Source organism: Falco peregrinus, chromosome 10 (genome assembly GCF_023634155.1).
Source record: "Falco peregrinus isolate bFalPer1 chromosome 10, bFalPer1.pri, whole genome shotgun sequence".
Taxonomy (NCBI): Eukaryota; Metazoa; Chordata; class Aves; order Falconiformes; family Falconidae; genus Falco; species Falco peregrinus.
The window spans coordinates 11,461,577-11,479,929 of record NC_073730.1 but is presented as its reverse complement, the minus strand read 5'-3'; the positions used below and the strand labels follow the sequence as shown (position 1 = coordinate 11,479,929).

The 18,353-nt window shown below is 37.0% G+C and overlaps 1 protein-coding gene across 6 annotated transcripts in view; it reads left to right on the top strand.

Annotated features, from left to right (window-relative positions):
• The window catches only part of KCNT2 (potassium sodium-activated channel subfamily T member 2), a 151,207-nt gene that overhangs the window by 27,234 nt on the left and 105,620 nt on the right, over positions 1–18,353 (top strand). For all 6 annotated transcript variants that reach the window (XM_055815040.1, XM_055815039.1, XM_055815037.1 and 3 more), the window contains 3 exons: positions 7,563–7,642; positions 15,202–15,301; positions 18,236–18,292. In XM_055815040.1, coding sequence (XP_055671015.1) covers positions 7,563–7,642; positions 15,202–15,301; positions 18,236–18,292 — 237 coding nt within the window. The remainder of the gene's footprint in view (positions 1–7,562; positions 7,643–15,201; positions 15,302–18,235; positions 18,293–18,353) is intronic.

Here is an 18,353-nt window from a genome sequence, read left to right as displayed (position 1 = left end):
AGAGAGAGAGGACTAAAACCCAAGGGAAAAACCAAGTGACGCCCAACACAGTTGCTCACCACCCGCTGACCGGTGCCCAGCCCCAAGCAGCGACTGGCAGCCCCCAGCCAACTCCCCACAGTTTCTACACTGAGCATGACGTTCTATGGTATGGAGTAGCCCTTTGGCTAGCTTGGGTCAGCTGGCTGGCTCTGCTCCCTCCCAGCTCCTTGTGCACCTACTCGCGGGCAGAGCATGGGAAACCCAATTAGTCCTTGATTTAGAGTAAGCACGACTTAGGAACAACTAAAACATCAGTGTGTGATCAACAGTATTTTCCTACTAAATGCAGAACACAGCACTGTACTAGCTACTAAGAAGAAAATAAACTCTATCCCAGCTGAAACCTGTTTTAAAGGACACTTTAAAAAAAAAGTTTCTAATGACAAAGAATACAGATTGAACAGGTGTAAAAGTGACATGATAATTCCTTTTTGAATTTGGATGACTTCCTGTGAATGGGGGATTTTTTTTTTTAAAGGAGTGTTATATTTTGATTGAAAAGCATGCATGCTACCTACCACTGAGTCTCAGTCACTTTCTATCAGTCTTCCCTTAAAAATCTTCCCCTCAAAGAAATGCAAAAAATGAAGATATTTTGCAGTGAAATTTTGAAAAATAATGTAATTTTGTATCTCTACTGCTGTATTATTAAATTGCTGCCATGGATCTGTACAGGTTTTTACAAAGACAGCTTTATATAACTGAGGCCAGGAACATGGCAGGAACATAAAAAGGAACATGAAGCTGACTCACAATCAGATTTTAAAATATGTTTGTATTTATATACATAAAATTATAGATATACTATTTAAATTGTGCAGAAGAAAATGTTAATTAAGGGCTGAAATTTTTAGTATTCTGGCTTTTGAACAAGTGAAGAAAAAGTTTGCTTTTACATAGAAAATATTTTCTTGTGGTTGCAGGTGCAAATTTTTATGTTGTGCAACCTGAAAAATTCAGTTTTGCCTATTGTCTGGTGCTGTCTTAGATTTGTTTCCATTGAAACAAGCAGCACTTACTGGAAGGATACAGTAAGAAGTGTCTGAGCTTACATACATTTCTAAGCTATGAGGTCCTTTATTCTGTAACTTGTGATTAAAGTGAACTCAGTGTGTGCCATTTCTATCTTCATTAATACAGAGATTTTTTACAGTGACACCATAACACCTGATCTCTATAAACCCATCAATTATGGTAACATCCAGTTACAGAATCAAGCAAATGTAGGCATGTCTGGAAAAACTTCACTAGCTAGGTTAACTCAGATTCACTGGTTTAGGAAGTAACTTCTAAATAAATACACCCATAGAAAAAAAAGGAACAAAAGGAACACCACGTACAGATGTTATAGCATTACACTCTAAGTAGATGACCAAACGTGTCTTTGTTCCATGACAGTTCAAAGCTGAACCAGACAATTATGCTGTGCAGGAGGTTCTAGAGGGGTACTGCAAGAATTTAGTTTGGAAAAATAAAGAGATAATAAGTAATACTTCATACCACAAGGCAAGGCAATTGTTAGAAGGTGTAAAACCTGTGTTCTATCATGTACATTCATGATGTTAGGTATTATAAAGAATCTATAAGACAATACTACATGAACACAGTTCTGCAGAGATCTTTAAAATATTCATTGGGTTATTCATAATAAACAGATAAAATCCCCTGTCCGAAGACCTTATACCCATCAGTTTTAATTATGCTGACTTGTTAGAATTCATCTGTAAGAAAAAGCAAGGCCATTTGCAAGCGTTAGGTTTCATTAGCATTGTGCATGGCAAACGGCTTCAGTAAGTGTATAGCTTTTAAAGACTAAAGTACCCAGAAGAATGTTGGGGTCCTGATCTCCACAACTTTTTCATGTCATGTTCACACTGCAAGAATAGACTACCAGATGGCATCTTTCCTGTCTTTCCAGTAAGTGGGAGGAAACAAGCACGCTGCCTCCCCCAGTTACTACCATTGGCTTTGGGGTGCTGTCATTCAGCAGGAAGAGGAAATGGAAAAACTCAGAACTTTGTGTTGAGTGTTCACGATGACCTATGCAACTGATGACTGATTTCCTACCAGAAACAAATAGAAGGCCACCTCAGGTTAAGAACCAGTAATGGAAAAGTGCTGGTCTTACAACCATTTCCTTCAGCACAAGATGATGAGTTATTATTACAGACAAGCAGTCTCCATCTGTCATATGGATTCTGATGAAACAAACAGGCCTGGAAAGTCAAATGACCATTTTTCTTTGAAGTTCTAAACAAATCAGTGTTCCCAATATTTAAGAACTTGCAAAACTTCAAAAAGAAGAGAGCTGCTACCCAAGACAGTCATCATTAAACTACATTAATCTTTCATTAAAGGCTAAAAGAAAAAAATGCCCATTTTCTTTCTTTGCAGTAAAATAGGCTCTGACAATAGCAGTTCACTTCAGCACTGTTTTCTGATTGACTGAGTACCAAGCAAAAAATGAATTCCAAATCAAATATAGAATAAATGCAGTTTATTATATTACAATATAATAAAGGAAAATAGCATGCAATACGATAAGAGGAAGCAGTACTAGTTATTATGCATGATACGATAAAAGAGCAATAGGTGCGAAGCATCAAATCATTGCTGCAAAGCTTTAATGAGACTAAGGAAAGGAGACACCGCCAGTTCCCACCCCAACATCACCCAGGCCCATCCTTTGGCTGGGAGCCCCGTGGGAGCCAGCACCAGGAGTCTCTTGGGAACTGGGAAATTCCTATGCAGTGTGCTTGCCTGTAGGTGAGGCTTCTGGCCCAGTCCCGCAGCTTTCCTGCCTTTACGCTCAATGAAAACCAGAAACAGGTTACACACCTGGTGTATACAAACTTGTACGCTTATGCCAAGTGCAGGTGTGCACTGTCTCATGATCTGTGAGGGTCACACATGCCAGGGACGTTGCCCAGATGCTCGAGCGCGGTGGAGTTCCCACCATGACACAGCTGCATGCAGTATTATTGTCGGGATGGTCCTGCTCACATCTTGCTTGTTCAGGGGCTCAGGACAAACAGTACCTGCTCATTAAAGTTGTCCTTGATCTCCCTGAGCTCCCTGTCCAAGTTAAACGATTCCTAACTAAAGACAAAGGCTTTTTCATAAGCAGTAATCAATTTAATAAATTTTCACCACAAGCACCTATCTAGACCTTACATAATATACTTTCAGGTTTGAAATCTAACAGGATTTCACACATACTTGATTGGCAAATCCTAATAAAAAGCATATTGTGTCTGTATTACAAGCCTCTTTTTGTAGGAAAAACATGAAATATCCCTTCCCGTCAAGATGGATTTAAATAAATGGATCTGGTTTTCTTCAGCTTGGCTCCATTTGTACATTTAATATCTTTTCTTGATTCCAATGTCAAGAATTAGTAAGCATTTACAGCTTTTAGTACACACGTAGTGAGAAGTCCCAACTGATACTTTCATTTTTGAAGGGATTATTTCTGCCAAATCTGCTATTTTCTAACATAGATGACAATTCGTAGTTTTGAGGGTGCAAGGTAATACTGTTACTATAGTAAAGCATGGCTACAGAGTTAGAGTGACATTGTATATAACAACAGAAAAATGCAGACGGATTGGTCCCAGTGCTTTACAGTCATGACAAGCAGTGCTTTGTGTTAGTGCCCTTGGCATGAAATAGTATTTTCCTGCTATACTTCGTGGTACATGAAAACGTACTTCTCAAATGATGTCTTCACTGAATTAGAAGAGCATGATGTATACTGGTACTTTGGGTAGTTAAAGATGCTTCTTACAGTTTTGAAATATTCCATCGGCATCACTATTCTTAGATTTTAAACTAGAAGACCACTATTAATACTATTCATACTATTTAATTTTAAGAAGGTTAAAAAACCCACACTGTTTTCAAGGGAATCATGTAACTTCAGTTGTTTTTGCCACAAGTATACCAACCATGTATTTGTGCATTTTCAATAAAGCAAGAGTCAGTAAAGCGTAAGACCTGTTCTCTTGGCTTCCAAAAGCAGCTTTTCATGGAATATTCAGTGCCTACCACATAAATAGGAAAAATCAGAAGCGATTAACTGGCTGCATACACAAAATCCTTATGTTCATCAAACATTTCTGTCCCAGTAACCATCACCAAGGAGAGTAGTGTTTTAATCCTTCAGCTTGATTTCCTTTTGGTCAGGAACTACTTCTTTCACAGGAAAGTAAAGAACATGGAGCAGAAATTGTTTAAACTACGCTAAATTACTTACACTAGAAATACAGAACAAAACCAAACCTATTCCATAGGCTAGATGAGCTATGCACACATATACTATCCGCGTGTACTGCATGTGTCCCATTTTAACAAAACCATTTGCTTGCAATCAAATTCCAACAAGTATTTATCCTGCAACAGAGAAGTTTTGTATAAGTATGTGACAATGAATTTAATGCACTCACTTGAAACATCCAATTAAGTTCAGGAAAAGATTGTTGAAGCCCTTCACTACTACTACTAAATGATTTTGATTTTACAAGAGAAGTTCAGAATTTTTTTGTGTTATATTCCTGAAACACTCCTTTTCTAGGTTACACTTCATGGTGGGAAAAATAGAGAAAAGAGCAAATACTTGAAGTAGAATTTTAATCATTAAACTATAACACAAATGTTCATGTAGAATGAGTGTTCTCCCTAAAAATGAAAAGCAGAGTATTGGGAAGCAACAGTATCTGGAGGTTTCTGCCCTTAACCTGCCAGTGGCTTCTTCAGCCATTCATTTTTAGCTTTACTTAGCGAATGGTAACCTTCGAGAAACAGAATGAAATGTTTTCTGTCTGGTAGCCAGGGTATCATGAAAGTGTACATTGATTATAGATGCATGATAATGTATTTCCTGGAAATGTAGAAGGCTGATACAGTCTTAAGTAAGTTTAAAAAAAGTCAGGGGAAGGAGAAGGTGGAGTTGAGCCACAAAAGTGGTATTAGCAGTGTTTGTAATCCATTTTGCCATGGAAACTGCAGCTCTGTGGAATCCCAGTCTGCTCTGAGCGCAGGTTGCTAAGAAAAGAAAAGTAGACAGCTGTTAGAAGGCTATCAGAGCAATTCATAATGCTAGTGATAGGAGGGTGATTAGCTCCCACATCCTCTTTCCTCATTATCATTAAATCATGGCTTACTGTTAACATGTTGTTCTTTCACAGCGACTACTGTAATTTTCTTGCTCAAAAATTAGTTTAAAATGTGTAAAAAAGATCGCTGATACTGTGCACCTTTTAAATAACATCCCTTACTTCAATAGCTTGTGCCGCTTTGTTTACTTACTGAAACATGTCCTTGAAGATTAAGTATATACACTTAGCATGTGGCAGCTGCCAAATCATGGGAAGTGTTTCCCACTAAAATTGTCACTGCATTAATGACAGCCAGTAAGTACCCTGGGAAATGTGCAGAGAAGAACTGAGGCAGAGCTCAGGGCCCCACAAACCTGTTCACATAACAGTAAACCCCTGGACATGCTTCCTTAACTTGCCTTAGGGGTACCGACTGTCGAAACTGCACTGTTGATGGCAACAACTCCTGCAGTCTTGAACAGCACAACACTTAGTTCATATATAAGCTCAGGAAAAGTCCCAAAACAAGTTACTCTTCATCTGATGGGTTTTTCCTCAAGTTTGGTAGAAGTTTCTAGGACATTCCTCTGGGCCCAAGCTCTCTGGAAGATGCAGCTGCAGCTACTCTTAGTTTAAAAAGCAGGGGGTAGGTGGGTTCCTCCTCATTAATTCCAACTGCTTAAACTTCTTTACCACAGAAAGGGTAGAGCTGGATAGGGCAGGAATCTGGTCTGGGCTAGGGGTTGCTCTTACCACTGTGTCAGAGGTGTCATTACACAGAAATGCATTTGAACTTCTGTAAGTTATAGAGCTTGGTTCCAATACAGATTCTTAAAAATAAGGTTATGTTTTTTCTTCTTCTGAATAGGAAACCATGTAATTATCCATTCTACAAGGAACACTACAGTACACCACACCAAAGCAAAGTGACTAGCTAAAATTAACTGACCTCACTGAGTAAGTCATAGGGAGCCGCCTTTTCATGACTTGCTGTCCCTGTCCTACAAAGTGATAAGTAAGCAAGCATGCAAAAACTGCATTACCCACGATGTCATCCAGTCTGGGCCCATAACAAAATAATCCTCCAGTTCCACAAGTGTACAGAAATATGCAGTATTAGACAAGTATGAGAGGAAGATAGAGACTATAGATTAGGTAAGATTATACAAAAATTGTTTCAGCGAAGGCTTCACATGCAAGAAGGGAAAAATTAAAGTCAGGATCTTGCTTGAAAAACATATAAGAGCAAGTAATTGAAGTACAGTCATTTGATGAAGGAAAGACTGCTGAAAAGAAATGCTCAAAGATCAAGTATGTCTACAAACAAAAGGTACATGCAGTTTTGCAACAAATGATGGTATACAGAGCAAGCCAGAAGGAAGTAACTCACTTTTGTGATGTTGCTTAATTCTTTAGCAACAGTAGAGCAGTTCTCAAACTGAGCACTGATTTCTCAGGAAGGCACAGAAATTCTGCTGGGGTAAAGTGTTTCACTGCTGGAGGAGAACTGGGATTGGCGAGGGAGACCAGTCAGTTGGGTAGAGCAGGGACTTCAGTGGAAATGGAACTAACTAATGCTGTGTGGTGCAGCTCCACAAGTGTGGAATGGCCTAAGTTTTTGTATACAACTAATGCATACCTTTTCCCCTTGCCAGCCCCTGAAACAGTTTTTTCTCTCTTCTAGTCTGTAGAACTATTGCATGGGTTGTACTCGGACTGAATTGAGGAGCAGAAACATGAAGTACATCCTGGCAAATTCAGGAGGAAGGAAGGGAAAAGATGTTACTGTTGCTTTAATATAATGAGGAAGGGGAGCTGTTTTCTATACGATAGTGTATGTTTGCAACATAGCTTTGCTTTCAGGTCTCAGTATGCCATTGTGACAAAAGCGAAGTTCAGAGAGGGTGGCTTGTTTGGTGCATGAGCATTTTACGAAAGATGGATACAAACAAGTGAACACTTGGCTGAGAAATGAACACTTAGTAGAGATACAAACAAGACAGAAAAAAAGAAGGATCATTGACATGCCAATTTTACAGGAATGGAGTTAAACTGAGATGGAAGGTTTAACCTGAATATCAAGGAAATCTCCCTTACAAATATGCAGATATAAGAATAGTCTTCCAATGACAATATGAAAACCATAGATGCTTCTGATTTTGCAGTGTAGAGTATCCAAAGACTATGAAAATGATTCTGCATGTAAAGGGGCTAAACTAAAATTTTTTAGTTTGTTGGGTGGTTGGTTGTGTTTTTTTTTAATCTTTCAACATTACTCATTCAAATTCAAGTGAGCTCTTTACTGAACACTCTCTATATGTTCCTCCAGTTATATATAAAGAACAGGTGATTAGCATAATAATTTTGAAAAAAATAACTTATTATCTTTCATATTCAATTCTAATACTTCCTTTTATATTTCAGGGTGCAAGTTGAATTCTATATGAATGAAAATACATTTAAAGAGAGACTAAAGCTCTTCTTCATCAAAAACCAAAGATCAAGTAAGCAGTTGGATTAATTTCTGTTAAGCATAATTGTGATACTTTGAGTAGAATCCAATTCCATTGAAGGCAACAGAAAAGTTATCATTCATTCTCTTCTGAGCTAAAATTTTACCCTGTAGAGGAGTCAGTTTTACATAATATCCAAAACAAATTCAGAAAGTGTTACTTAAACTTAAAACCAACATGCTTTACTGCATAGGTTCAAATACTTAGTGACTTGATTTTATTCCTGTATCATGATCAAGTTGACCATTTTGCATGGATCTGACATTGCAGTGCTCACTGACAACTCATGATTGTATGTCTAGGAAAGCAAAGAGCCTCTAAGATGCTGGAGGAAAAAAATCTGCAGAAGTACGTAGCTTTTTGAAGTGTTCAATTTTATTAAGTATTCCTAAATAAATTTCAAACTTACTGTGTACTATGAAAATCAATTTGGAAAGGAAACTAATGGGGACAACATACCTCCTTCTTCTGAATGTGGTACCTCAGAAAGGTGGTCCTTCTCTTTAGTCTGATTTAACGATATCTTCATTGACATAAGCATTTCATAGGCCATAATATGAATTAAGATATCTTTTTATATACCTCCATGCAGCTGGTCAAAGGGAATAGAAGCATGGTATATTATGAAAACTTGATTATACCAGTTGAGGTCATAGCTGAGAAGAGCAGTAACTGCCCTCAATTTTCCTCTGTGTAGCAGGATTGAATTTACCTCCGTTTGCCTACATCTGTAAGGAACTAAAACTGCAATAGTTTTATACATAAAGCTTTTAGAATAGAAAGAATACATATTGGCCTTTGTAATACAATTAAGATAGTCCCATAGCTTTGTGTCTGGGAAAAGGACAGAAAAGAAAAAAAGGAAGGACTTTACTTTTTTGGTGTCTCAATCTAAAAAAACCCAGACAAAACAAAATTTGGGAGACTGGATCAAGTTTTTTAAAATAATACAGAGCATCAGACCTTCTATCAGTAACAGAGCATCAGACCTTCTATCAGTAAGAGCTAGCTTTTTATAGGTTAAGCTTCTCTAACTTTCCAAGTTTAAGAAGCAAAATTCTCCTGAGGAAAAAAAAAAAAGGCACTGTGCTGTGAATAACTGGTATTTTCAGTTTGGGCTTTGGATTTATTTGCCTGTTTTGAGCTGGAAAATTGGGTTTAACAAAGCTGCTGGAGGTTAATCCATGGGGAAAGCTTTATTTATTACACCTACATAGACACACAGGGGAAAATTAATCTCAATTCAGATGCCTAAATACCTTAGAAAGCAGAGGACTGCCTCTGCTACTAAATGATGTGGATAGCCTTTAGACTATATTCTCTTCTAAACTTCAGATGAGACATAGGTTTTTTTACATTTTTTATAGATTTAACTAGATTTGGTTGGTAAAATTATTTTCTAATGATACTTTTTATTTGAAAGAAGTTTCTTACTCTGTATTAGCACACGTTAGAGCTCTGTTATTGCATTTTGGCCAATATGAAAAGAATGTGTACAAAACCTCCGTATGCATAGAACAAAGAAAGGAGATGTGTGAAGTACAATTTCATACTCCATTTTATGTTTACAAGTCTGTGTTGCCAAAAATGAGTTTTTGCATCTAGATTGAGGAGTCTTTCTCCATAGAGATACTAAAAACTGTCTAAACACAGTCCTGGGCAACAAGCTCGAGGTGGCCCTATGTGAGCAGGGGGTGTTGGACAAAATGACCTCCAGAGGTCCCTTCCAACTCAACCATTTTGTGATTCATTAGAAATAAATGAATTTAACTGAATTTATATTTTAAATGTAATTAATTGCACTGTAATTTCTCAAATGGTTTTAGTTCTCTTCTACTTTTCTCCTGTGACTTTACATGTCTAAGTATTTTGTATCTTTATAGCCTTTGACTTACGACATTGTTGATATAGCGTGTAATGGAGTAAGAGATAAAACAGAAAAAGCATCCTACACTAGAAAAGAGCATTACTCCTGGCTAGAAAGGCAGTCAGAAGGTGTAAGCAATAAATAGGTTTTTTTAGTTTCTGATCTAGTCCACAAAACAAGAATTTGACGTGGTTTTGTTTACTTACTAAGAACATTTATAAAGTTATGACCTGACTCATTCTAAATCGCTTTTCACTGATAAGGTGGGAAGGTTCCAAACAGTACCTTCTGGCTTACATGAAAGAATGTTTTTCCCTACTTTAAGATCTTAACAAAGTTAGAAAAACCCACATATATACAGTTACCTATTTTGATGGCAGAACGGCAGACTCTGTGCATCTAAAAATAGATACATTTATGATCATCAGCACAAAAATTAAACCAGAAGTTCATTAATTAGTATGAATTTATAGCCTTTCCTTTGCCAAGTGCATACCCTTCTGGCTAAGCACATTAACGGAATTGTCATAAGTTACTACACTGGGACATCTCTATTAGGTTATGATTGGGTAAGTGTGATATATGGGTCCAAAGGAGATGAATGATGTGGAATTTTATTTGAAAAAAGCAAGAGAGTGTAAAACAACTGTTAATTCATCTTGTTGGAGATGGGTTCATGCTACAGACAAGTAGCACAGGAATTTTCCTTCTTGGCTTGCTTGATGATTGCTGGAAAAATCCAGATTCTGATGAATTCTCCTATGCAGTGATACCATACAGTACAAGGTAGATTTTTTAGAAGAATGTTGGTTTTGATTAACAAATAAAAACACAGTAATGAGTTCGTCCTGCACAGCTAGTAGAGACACTGTCATTATGGGCACCTTCATTCCTGACAGGTCCTCAGGAGAGGACTCCACGGAAAATTTAAGAGATGAGATGTTTTATCTATTGTTGAATTATGCAGCTGGTTCATGGAAAGTAAGTTGGAGAATGAGGGTGCTTACTGTACTTACAGCACCGTATGGCATGGGCATGGCATTTCCCACTAGAATCCCACAGGTTACCCAAGCACTGCTACTGGTTTTCATGATAGAAGAAGCTTAACCAACAACTGGAACTTAAACAAGACAACTTTCAGGAGAATCAAAGAGGAAATACAGCAGAATTATTACTGTGCTGAGTGAAAAAATAAAAAAAAAATCCTCAAATCGGAGTGTTCAGAATTGGTAAGTGCAGTCAAACACTCCTTCTGCTTATGCAGATCTTGGTTCATGTCCAAATACTTGCATTCAGAATCCTCTAAAATAATCTGTGTTCTTGTCCAAATACTCACAACCAGAGTCCTCTAAAATACCATCTCCAAAATCCTGCTGTTCAGATAGTAGCCTGCCACTCATTCAGTCCTCCATTGAAATTAGAGGATTCTGTTGCCCAGAGGTAAGAGGGAGTTGATAAAGATACTGCCCTTTAGATCTTTTTTGGTGTCTGTGAGAGCGCTGAAAACCTTCCTTCACATACAAAAGATGTAATTGCTGTAATTGAGAAAGTAATTGTCAGTAGTATCAGCGTATTTTCAGATAACTAAATCAAACTACCCGTGTTCACCAAACAGTTTTTGCTAACCACTAAGACTTCAGAAGTGAATTTAACACATCAGACTGTAATATCATGTGATTTTTTCAACTAACAGTCAACTCTAGAATTTATATGAAATTTCTACCAAATACTATTCTGATGCAAATCATGTGCAGACTGGTAGCATGAAATATCAAGCATTTAATTCATTATTCTAATTTTGGAAGTATTTCTGTAAACTGATAAAACAAGCCTCCATGCATGTCTAATGTCATCCTAGCTTCCACTCAGTCTTCTGCAGATGTCTAATGGAGTTCAACCAATGCATGAAAAGCTTTTTACAAAGGTGTCAGCCAGCCCTCTGCCAAAGAAAGAAAGGGGGGGGGGGGAGGGGGGGAGGGGGGAGATGACATATTGGTATGACTTACTTGTACTTGCCAAGATCACACACTGTATTATCACAGCATAAAGTAGGTCTCAAAGGGAAAAAATAAGCAACGTTTCAGTTTGGAGGAGAGGGAATGAAAGAACCACCACCAGGATATAAATCATAAACAGTATATTTTGATCTAACTTCCCAAGCAAGCTGCTACTGAGATGGTTTTTCCTAAAAAACAAAAATATGTTACAGACTTACGGGAAAGGAATAATGGAAGATGATCGTAAAATCTTCTGCTGCCATCTCTGTCACTGTTGCTTTGGTTTAGATCAGCTCTGTAAATGAGAGGATTAATCTCTGAAAATGCTTCTGAGGGAAGCATTAAGAATTTGTAATAAAAGTGAAAGTCAGTCAGCAACTGTATTACTGTACTTAAAAATTCCTGCAAAAAAGAGCAAATACTTGTCCAAACTGAGAAGGAAGCATTAATGTCTGACGTAGTTACATGTGTTTCACAGAACAGATTTTGAACTGTTATTATCAATTTGTTCTTTAAAGAAGACAAAGGATGTGACACTGTGGTTACACGGACACAGTGAAATTACGGTCTAATTAAACAATACATAAGTGGGTAACAGTGTATGATTGTTGTATCTGAATACAAGTTTCAGACACCAGTGTCAAAACAGAGATACTCTGTGCAAATGACCCTGCTACTTGAACAATCTGGCTGCAAATGGAAAAAAAGAAGTTAAGTAGACCGTGTTGATCCACTGACAGCATGTAAAGTGGAAGACGAAAATAACCAGCAAAAAGAAATATGAAATGCTTTCTTTGTAACAGAGTAATAAACAAAAACTTATTTTAAATACTTGCTCTAGTGATTGTCCCCTCCTTCCCATATTTGAAATCCTGTATCCCCGTGATAGTGGAATAAATGTGTTTCTTCCAACTCATAGGTGACACCCCCAACTATGAGGTTACAGAAGACTTCTACGAGAGACAGTACTTATTTGGTAGTCCTACATTAATTACTAAAGCATTGGTGGGGATGACTAATCCTACTCCCTCTGACAGCACATCCTATGTCTAAAGGCTGAGGCATACAGAACTAGGAGAGGTGACCTTCTGGAACAGGATAGACTTGAAGCCTGTTCTTCCGTGCTTCCATTGTAGTAACTGACCCAATCACACACGGTACCAGACCTATCCTATTGCCTTACTTTATGTATAACCCAGTCCCTGACACGCCCTTTATATCTACACTAACAAGAACCCTAATATGAAAATGTCTGGTGTGAAAACCCTGCCCGATATTCTGTCAGGAACAGCCATTCCTGTGGGGATACCCAGAGTCTGAAGCGCGTTTAGGCATAGCCTGGAATAGACTGATGGAACTTCAATATGTGAATAATTAAGTAGTTCTAGATTTGTCAGGACTAAAATTTGAGACTTAAGAATTTAAGGCAGCAGGCAGGATCATGGGTCCCTTTTATGGATGTAGTTGAAAAGCACCATTTTCTTTGGGCATCTAAACCAACACATAATTAGAAACCAGGTCATTATCAATGCAGAAAAGAAGTGTTTCACTCTAGGATTAACATTTACAGAGCTAAAAAACAGAAGAAAGAAACAGCAGGCTTTTATACTTATCTAAGAAAGTTAGACAGCATGAAATTGGTGAGGAAAAGAAATCCTGGTGGGCTTTTTTATTTGGGGTGAGGTGTTTTTTCATTTATTTTTTTTAACATTATCTGCTTTTCCTGTTGTAATAGTCTAGTTGTTATGGCAACCATTCATACTCTAGCAGACTTGCACAAAAGGGTTAGTACAGACAAAGAACTCATGTTTTCTTCAGCAACAGTTCGAAAAAGCTGCAAAAAAAAATGATCATAGCATTGTCCAAGAAAAGGTGTCTTCCTAGCATGACAACACACTTTTCTACCTTCTATAGCCTCTCACCCCGTTTACTACTTCAACATCTTCACTCATGTTGCGGAATAAATAGTCTCTGGCTAATGACTCTTGACAGGGCAGCAGGATCCGCTAGGTTAATGTTCACAAACCTAACTGCCAATAACAGCTGTGGGGCTTCTCATGGTTGGGACCACAGGATTTTAATCCCTAGTTTACAGATGACAAGGTGCTGTAAAAGTCCATCCAGATCTCGTGTCATAACTGCAACTTCACAGTTAAAAGTAGCAAGCAGTGTTGTGTAATGAGCTTTAAGATTTCTTTCAGCAATTGCATGGTAGAATATTTAAAAATCTGTTTCCTATTTTTCTGTGTTTTCTTTAGGTTGCATTTTAATGGGAGGGGAACTAGTAGATAAAAAAGGAGATTTATCAGTTTTATCTGTAAGGTGTTCATTTTGAACTTGGGACTGAGTAAAGTGAAAAAGTATGTAATATTACCATAAGATAATTGTGATTCTTTCCTTCAAAGGGAATGTATGCATACAGCTTTGGGTATATACAATAAAGCTGTAGTTCTGAAGCCATAGAAGTAATTACATTGAGTTCAGCAGACCTGCTAACATATTTGCAACAAACAATAAAATATATTATCTTTACTATGACTAGGCGCAAATGAAGTCACACCTTTGTAAGGCTTGGTCAGTAGAATTCTCCTTTGGACAGAAGGGTTCATCATGCAGAACTGGACTCTCAGTTCACAAGACTGGAAAAAATTGGTGCCTAAAGTGACCTCCCCCCACTTAACTTTAGTCAATTGACAGTTTTAACTTAATTGGTGAACAAAAACTTAAACCCAAGAGTTAGATACAAATATTTACATAGGCAAAATTTTAAGACTAGTGAATTTAATAGCAAGACTGAAAATCTAAACTCTAATCCTCTAATGACTGCAAAATCTGATTAAAATACAGTGAAGCTCCACTGTAGTAGATGATGGCTCCAGTAAGCACTGAAATAAATTGCCCATGTGATAGAAGCAAGTGTCCATGCGGATCCCTTTGAAGGAATCTTGTCTTTGGACCTATGTTTGTGGGAAATACTGTAATATTTTGTGATAGTATTTGTGATGTATCTTTTCAGCGAGAACATTTCAATATTCATATGGTCTGTAGAACAAGTTGTTGATTCAGTTCAGTTGTGCATTCAGCATGACTTTCAAATGCCTGGATTCTTGGACATGTAATTATGCAACTTCAACATGAAATAGCTACGGTTTAATATGTGTAAGTTGGGGTAGTATTAATATGTTCTGTATGAGAAGCTACTCCATGAAGACTTTAAAATATTAATATTTTAAAAAATTGCCATTGTATATCCTCTGCCTATGGTTGAAAGTATGCCTTCTTCATGTTGCTGAATCTTGCATCTAAAGTACCGTATGTAGTTCTGGTTCCCCTTTCAAGAAAGTGGACTTGTAAAACTATGGAAGACCCAAAGAATGGCCTCAGGAAAGATGAGTGGCATAGGCTAGGTTCAGACAAATCACTGAGTAGTTCTTTGTATTAAGACAGACTTGAGTCTTAACCCAGGGGTTCCTCGAAGCTCGAAAGGTGTATTTGTGCCTGACAGGCTTATTCTTACATTCTGTATGCTATGGCGATCGCCAGTATCAGGGACAGGTTACTGGCTAGATTGACCTTTGCTTTGTTACAGCATGGCTTTTCTAGTTCCTTTTAGTTTTATCTGTAAAGTGGATGAATCTGTAAAGAACCTGAATTTATGTCTGTGTTTTCTTTTCTTTTTAAAATAGGTCTGAGGATACGATTATTCAATTTCTCTCTCAAGCTACTAAGCTGTTTCTTATACATAATTCGTGTGCTCCTGGATGATCCTACACAAGGAGTTGGATGGTAATGTGTTTGATTTTTTTTTGTTTCTTTTTTGTTTGTTGGTTTGGTTTTTTTGTGTTGTGGGTTTTTTTTTAATTATTTTTGCTCTTAAAGCATTGTTTAACTTATAAGAAACGAATTAATGTAATTAATAAATGTTTGATATTCTGTCAACAGGGATTTGATTTTATGTCTTACAGATGTTTGGAAGAATTATAAAGCTAGTCTTACATCGTGAATGGAAATAAGAACTAAAATAACAATATTCTTTTTTCACTTTACTGCTAAAATAATCCTGACTGCCCAGATACAGTGTGTCAGATACAGTTGTGCAAACTTACATCTTTTGATTGTATTATTACATAGCATTTCTATATATTATGTTTATATTTATAAAAATCACAAATATTTGTTGCCAGTTTATGCAACAATGATTTTAGGATTTTACTTAAATAATTTTACTTTGGATTTTACTTGAATAATTTTACTTAAAACCCCAGATCCCAGAAACAGACAAATACATGAAACTGAGCTTTCATGGAGATGACATTGATGATAATTTTCTAGTCCCCTGCCTTCTCTAAACACTTAGAAAACAGAAAGGCCAAAAGTGTATTCCATGCTCATGCTGATCTATGGTGATAATGTGTGATTTTGCACACCTACAGTTGTCAGTGTGGCATTCTATGTGGGTCATTGGGTACTCTGCTCCCTCCCTCCCCCCGCCCCCCCCCCCCCCCCCCGCCCCCATGTGTTATACAATCAACCAGTTGTAGAAGAAATTATATTGATAATTTATTCAATTGTGTACTTCAGTTGTATTTGTATCCTGGATATATTGCATCTTCTCAATTCCAAATGCTAATAAGCACCACATTTTATTAACTTACTTGCTTTCACTTCATTTGATTCTGTCGGCCTTAAATACTGAAAGAAGCAAAGCACAGATGAAAATGCTAAGCTTAGGATAACAGAATAAGCACTCCTCACACAATGTTAAACAAAGGACAAAAGTATGAGTTCCAATTTTAATATTTGAAAATCAGTAAATTTGATAAGAGTAATACTATAAAAAATCTAGTACACAGGAGAAATACTACATTTTACAAGAACAGAGTCCAAAGCAAGGTATTGGCTTTACTCAGCAGTGCATGAGAGAAGGATGTGTGAATTGGAAGTACAGAAGATGCATTTGAGAAAATTTTTGTCAAGATTTATTGTAAGAAATTAGAACATTTGAAAAAGGGCCAGAAAAAAAAATCTTCCTGGAAAAGCGAAAGATATTTTTTGTCTCTGCATGTATCTGAGAATGTCTCTTCAATGAGAGGGAAATGTGCAGGGAGGAAGCGAGCAGTAAAGATTTTGCAAAACCTTTGTGATGGAGAAGAGAAAATCCATCCTTAGAAATTTTGACATAGTAACCACAGCAACTCAGGGACTTGAAATTTTACAGTTAATGATAGTTTCTGATACTGTTTTGTTGTAAGAATACTAGTGAGCCCAGATGAGCATATTATATTGCAAGGTTATGTGGGGTACACAGTACAGATTAGAATATCATCACTTCTGCCACGGTATACTTCAGTACTTTTGTATTCATATGCAAAGATATTTCTGCATCTTGCAGGCAGCTTAATTCCCCAGATGTTTCCTGACATGTCTGTTCCTTCAATCTAAATGTTGAACAATTCACCAACCAGAATTTGTATTTTCTGTATATACTATTCCCTTATATTGTGTTGTGGTACATTTAAGAGATTCTGTCTCTGTATAACATTTGTCTGGCTGAGAAGTTTCAGGTGAGTCATTTCTGCATGCTCACCAAGACCCCAGTCTTAGAAGCTATGCCAGACAAATCAGCCCTGTGCCCAAATGGTACCCTGTTAATGTTAATGCTTTTACCCGTAGAGATCCCAAGGGCTTTATACCTAAACTACTGCCATAATGCGTTCTTACAAATGCACTGTTATGAATTAAAAATAATCCTTTTTAGATACTGTGTCACAGCCTGATGAAAGAAACTACTCAATTTGTTGAGAGCATGGCCGCAGAAAACATTATCACCTGGTTGTTTTTAAAGTGACAGTTCTGGGAGGGATGCAAATTTATTTCCTGTTTTTCAGAAATTACTACACAAGTTAGTACCTTACATTTACTCCTTCAGGCACAGTGGGTGTGCAGGGAAGAGCTTAATACATAAAGCATCCTTATTAATGGACACCATTTAGCACCTGTCCCACTCATCGTTGGTAAAAAATACAGCTATTACTAATCTGTGGTCTGCAAATCCTTTTCTGCTGACCTTGTTTGCCAAGGTTAAACAAGGATATTTTTCATTACTTAAATATATATTCTCACATCCTTATATCACCTTTTGAAGGGAGGATTTGTGCCAGCAATTCAAGGCAAGAGAACATCACATGTACATAGCAGCTATTTTTTTAAATAGATGTCACCAGTTTCTTTCTTGAATTAATGCTGCATGAATCTCCAGCCCTCACCACATACTCAAATAAGGATATAAAGTGTAGTTTGATGCAATCTTCCCTATCTTTCCTGACGCTCTTTCTATCCCAGCCTGTCCATGTGATAGGATTTCTGCTGTCTTGATCTTAGTATTTATTGTGTGCTTAGTTCAGCTTGTTAAAGAATAATTTCAGCTGTTTTGTTTTTAAATTGAAACATGTTTGAAAAATCTTTAAAAAATATAACCCAATATGCTTCATAATTCTTTATCTGTAGATATGGAATACATACAAACTACTTCCTAGAAGTTAATTTACTTTTAAAAATGTCTATATCCATTGCCTAGGGTTTCAAACTATCACATGCATTTTATAAAACACTTCATAATGTAATTAATATCCCTTTCCTCTCATATGTTTTTATGATCGTGTTCCCATATACATTTGCTAATGAAAATGGACTTTGCATGGATGGCATGACAACTTTCAGTAAGGAGTTAAACCGGAGTTGTTCTAATCAAAACTACACACCTGGAATGATTGACTGGTGAGTTTCTATTTTGAAAAAGCAAACCAAAAGTCCACGTAATGGTGGGAAGGGGAGAAAA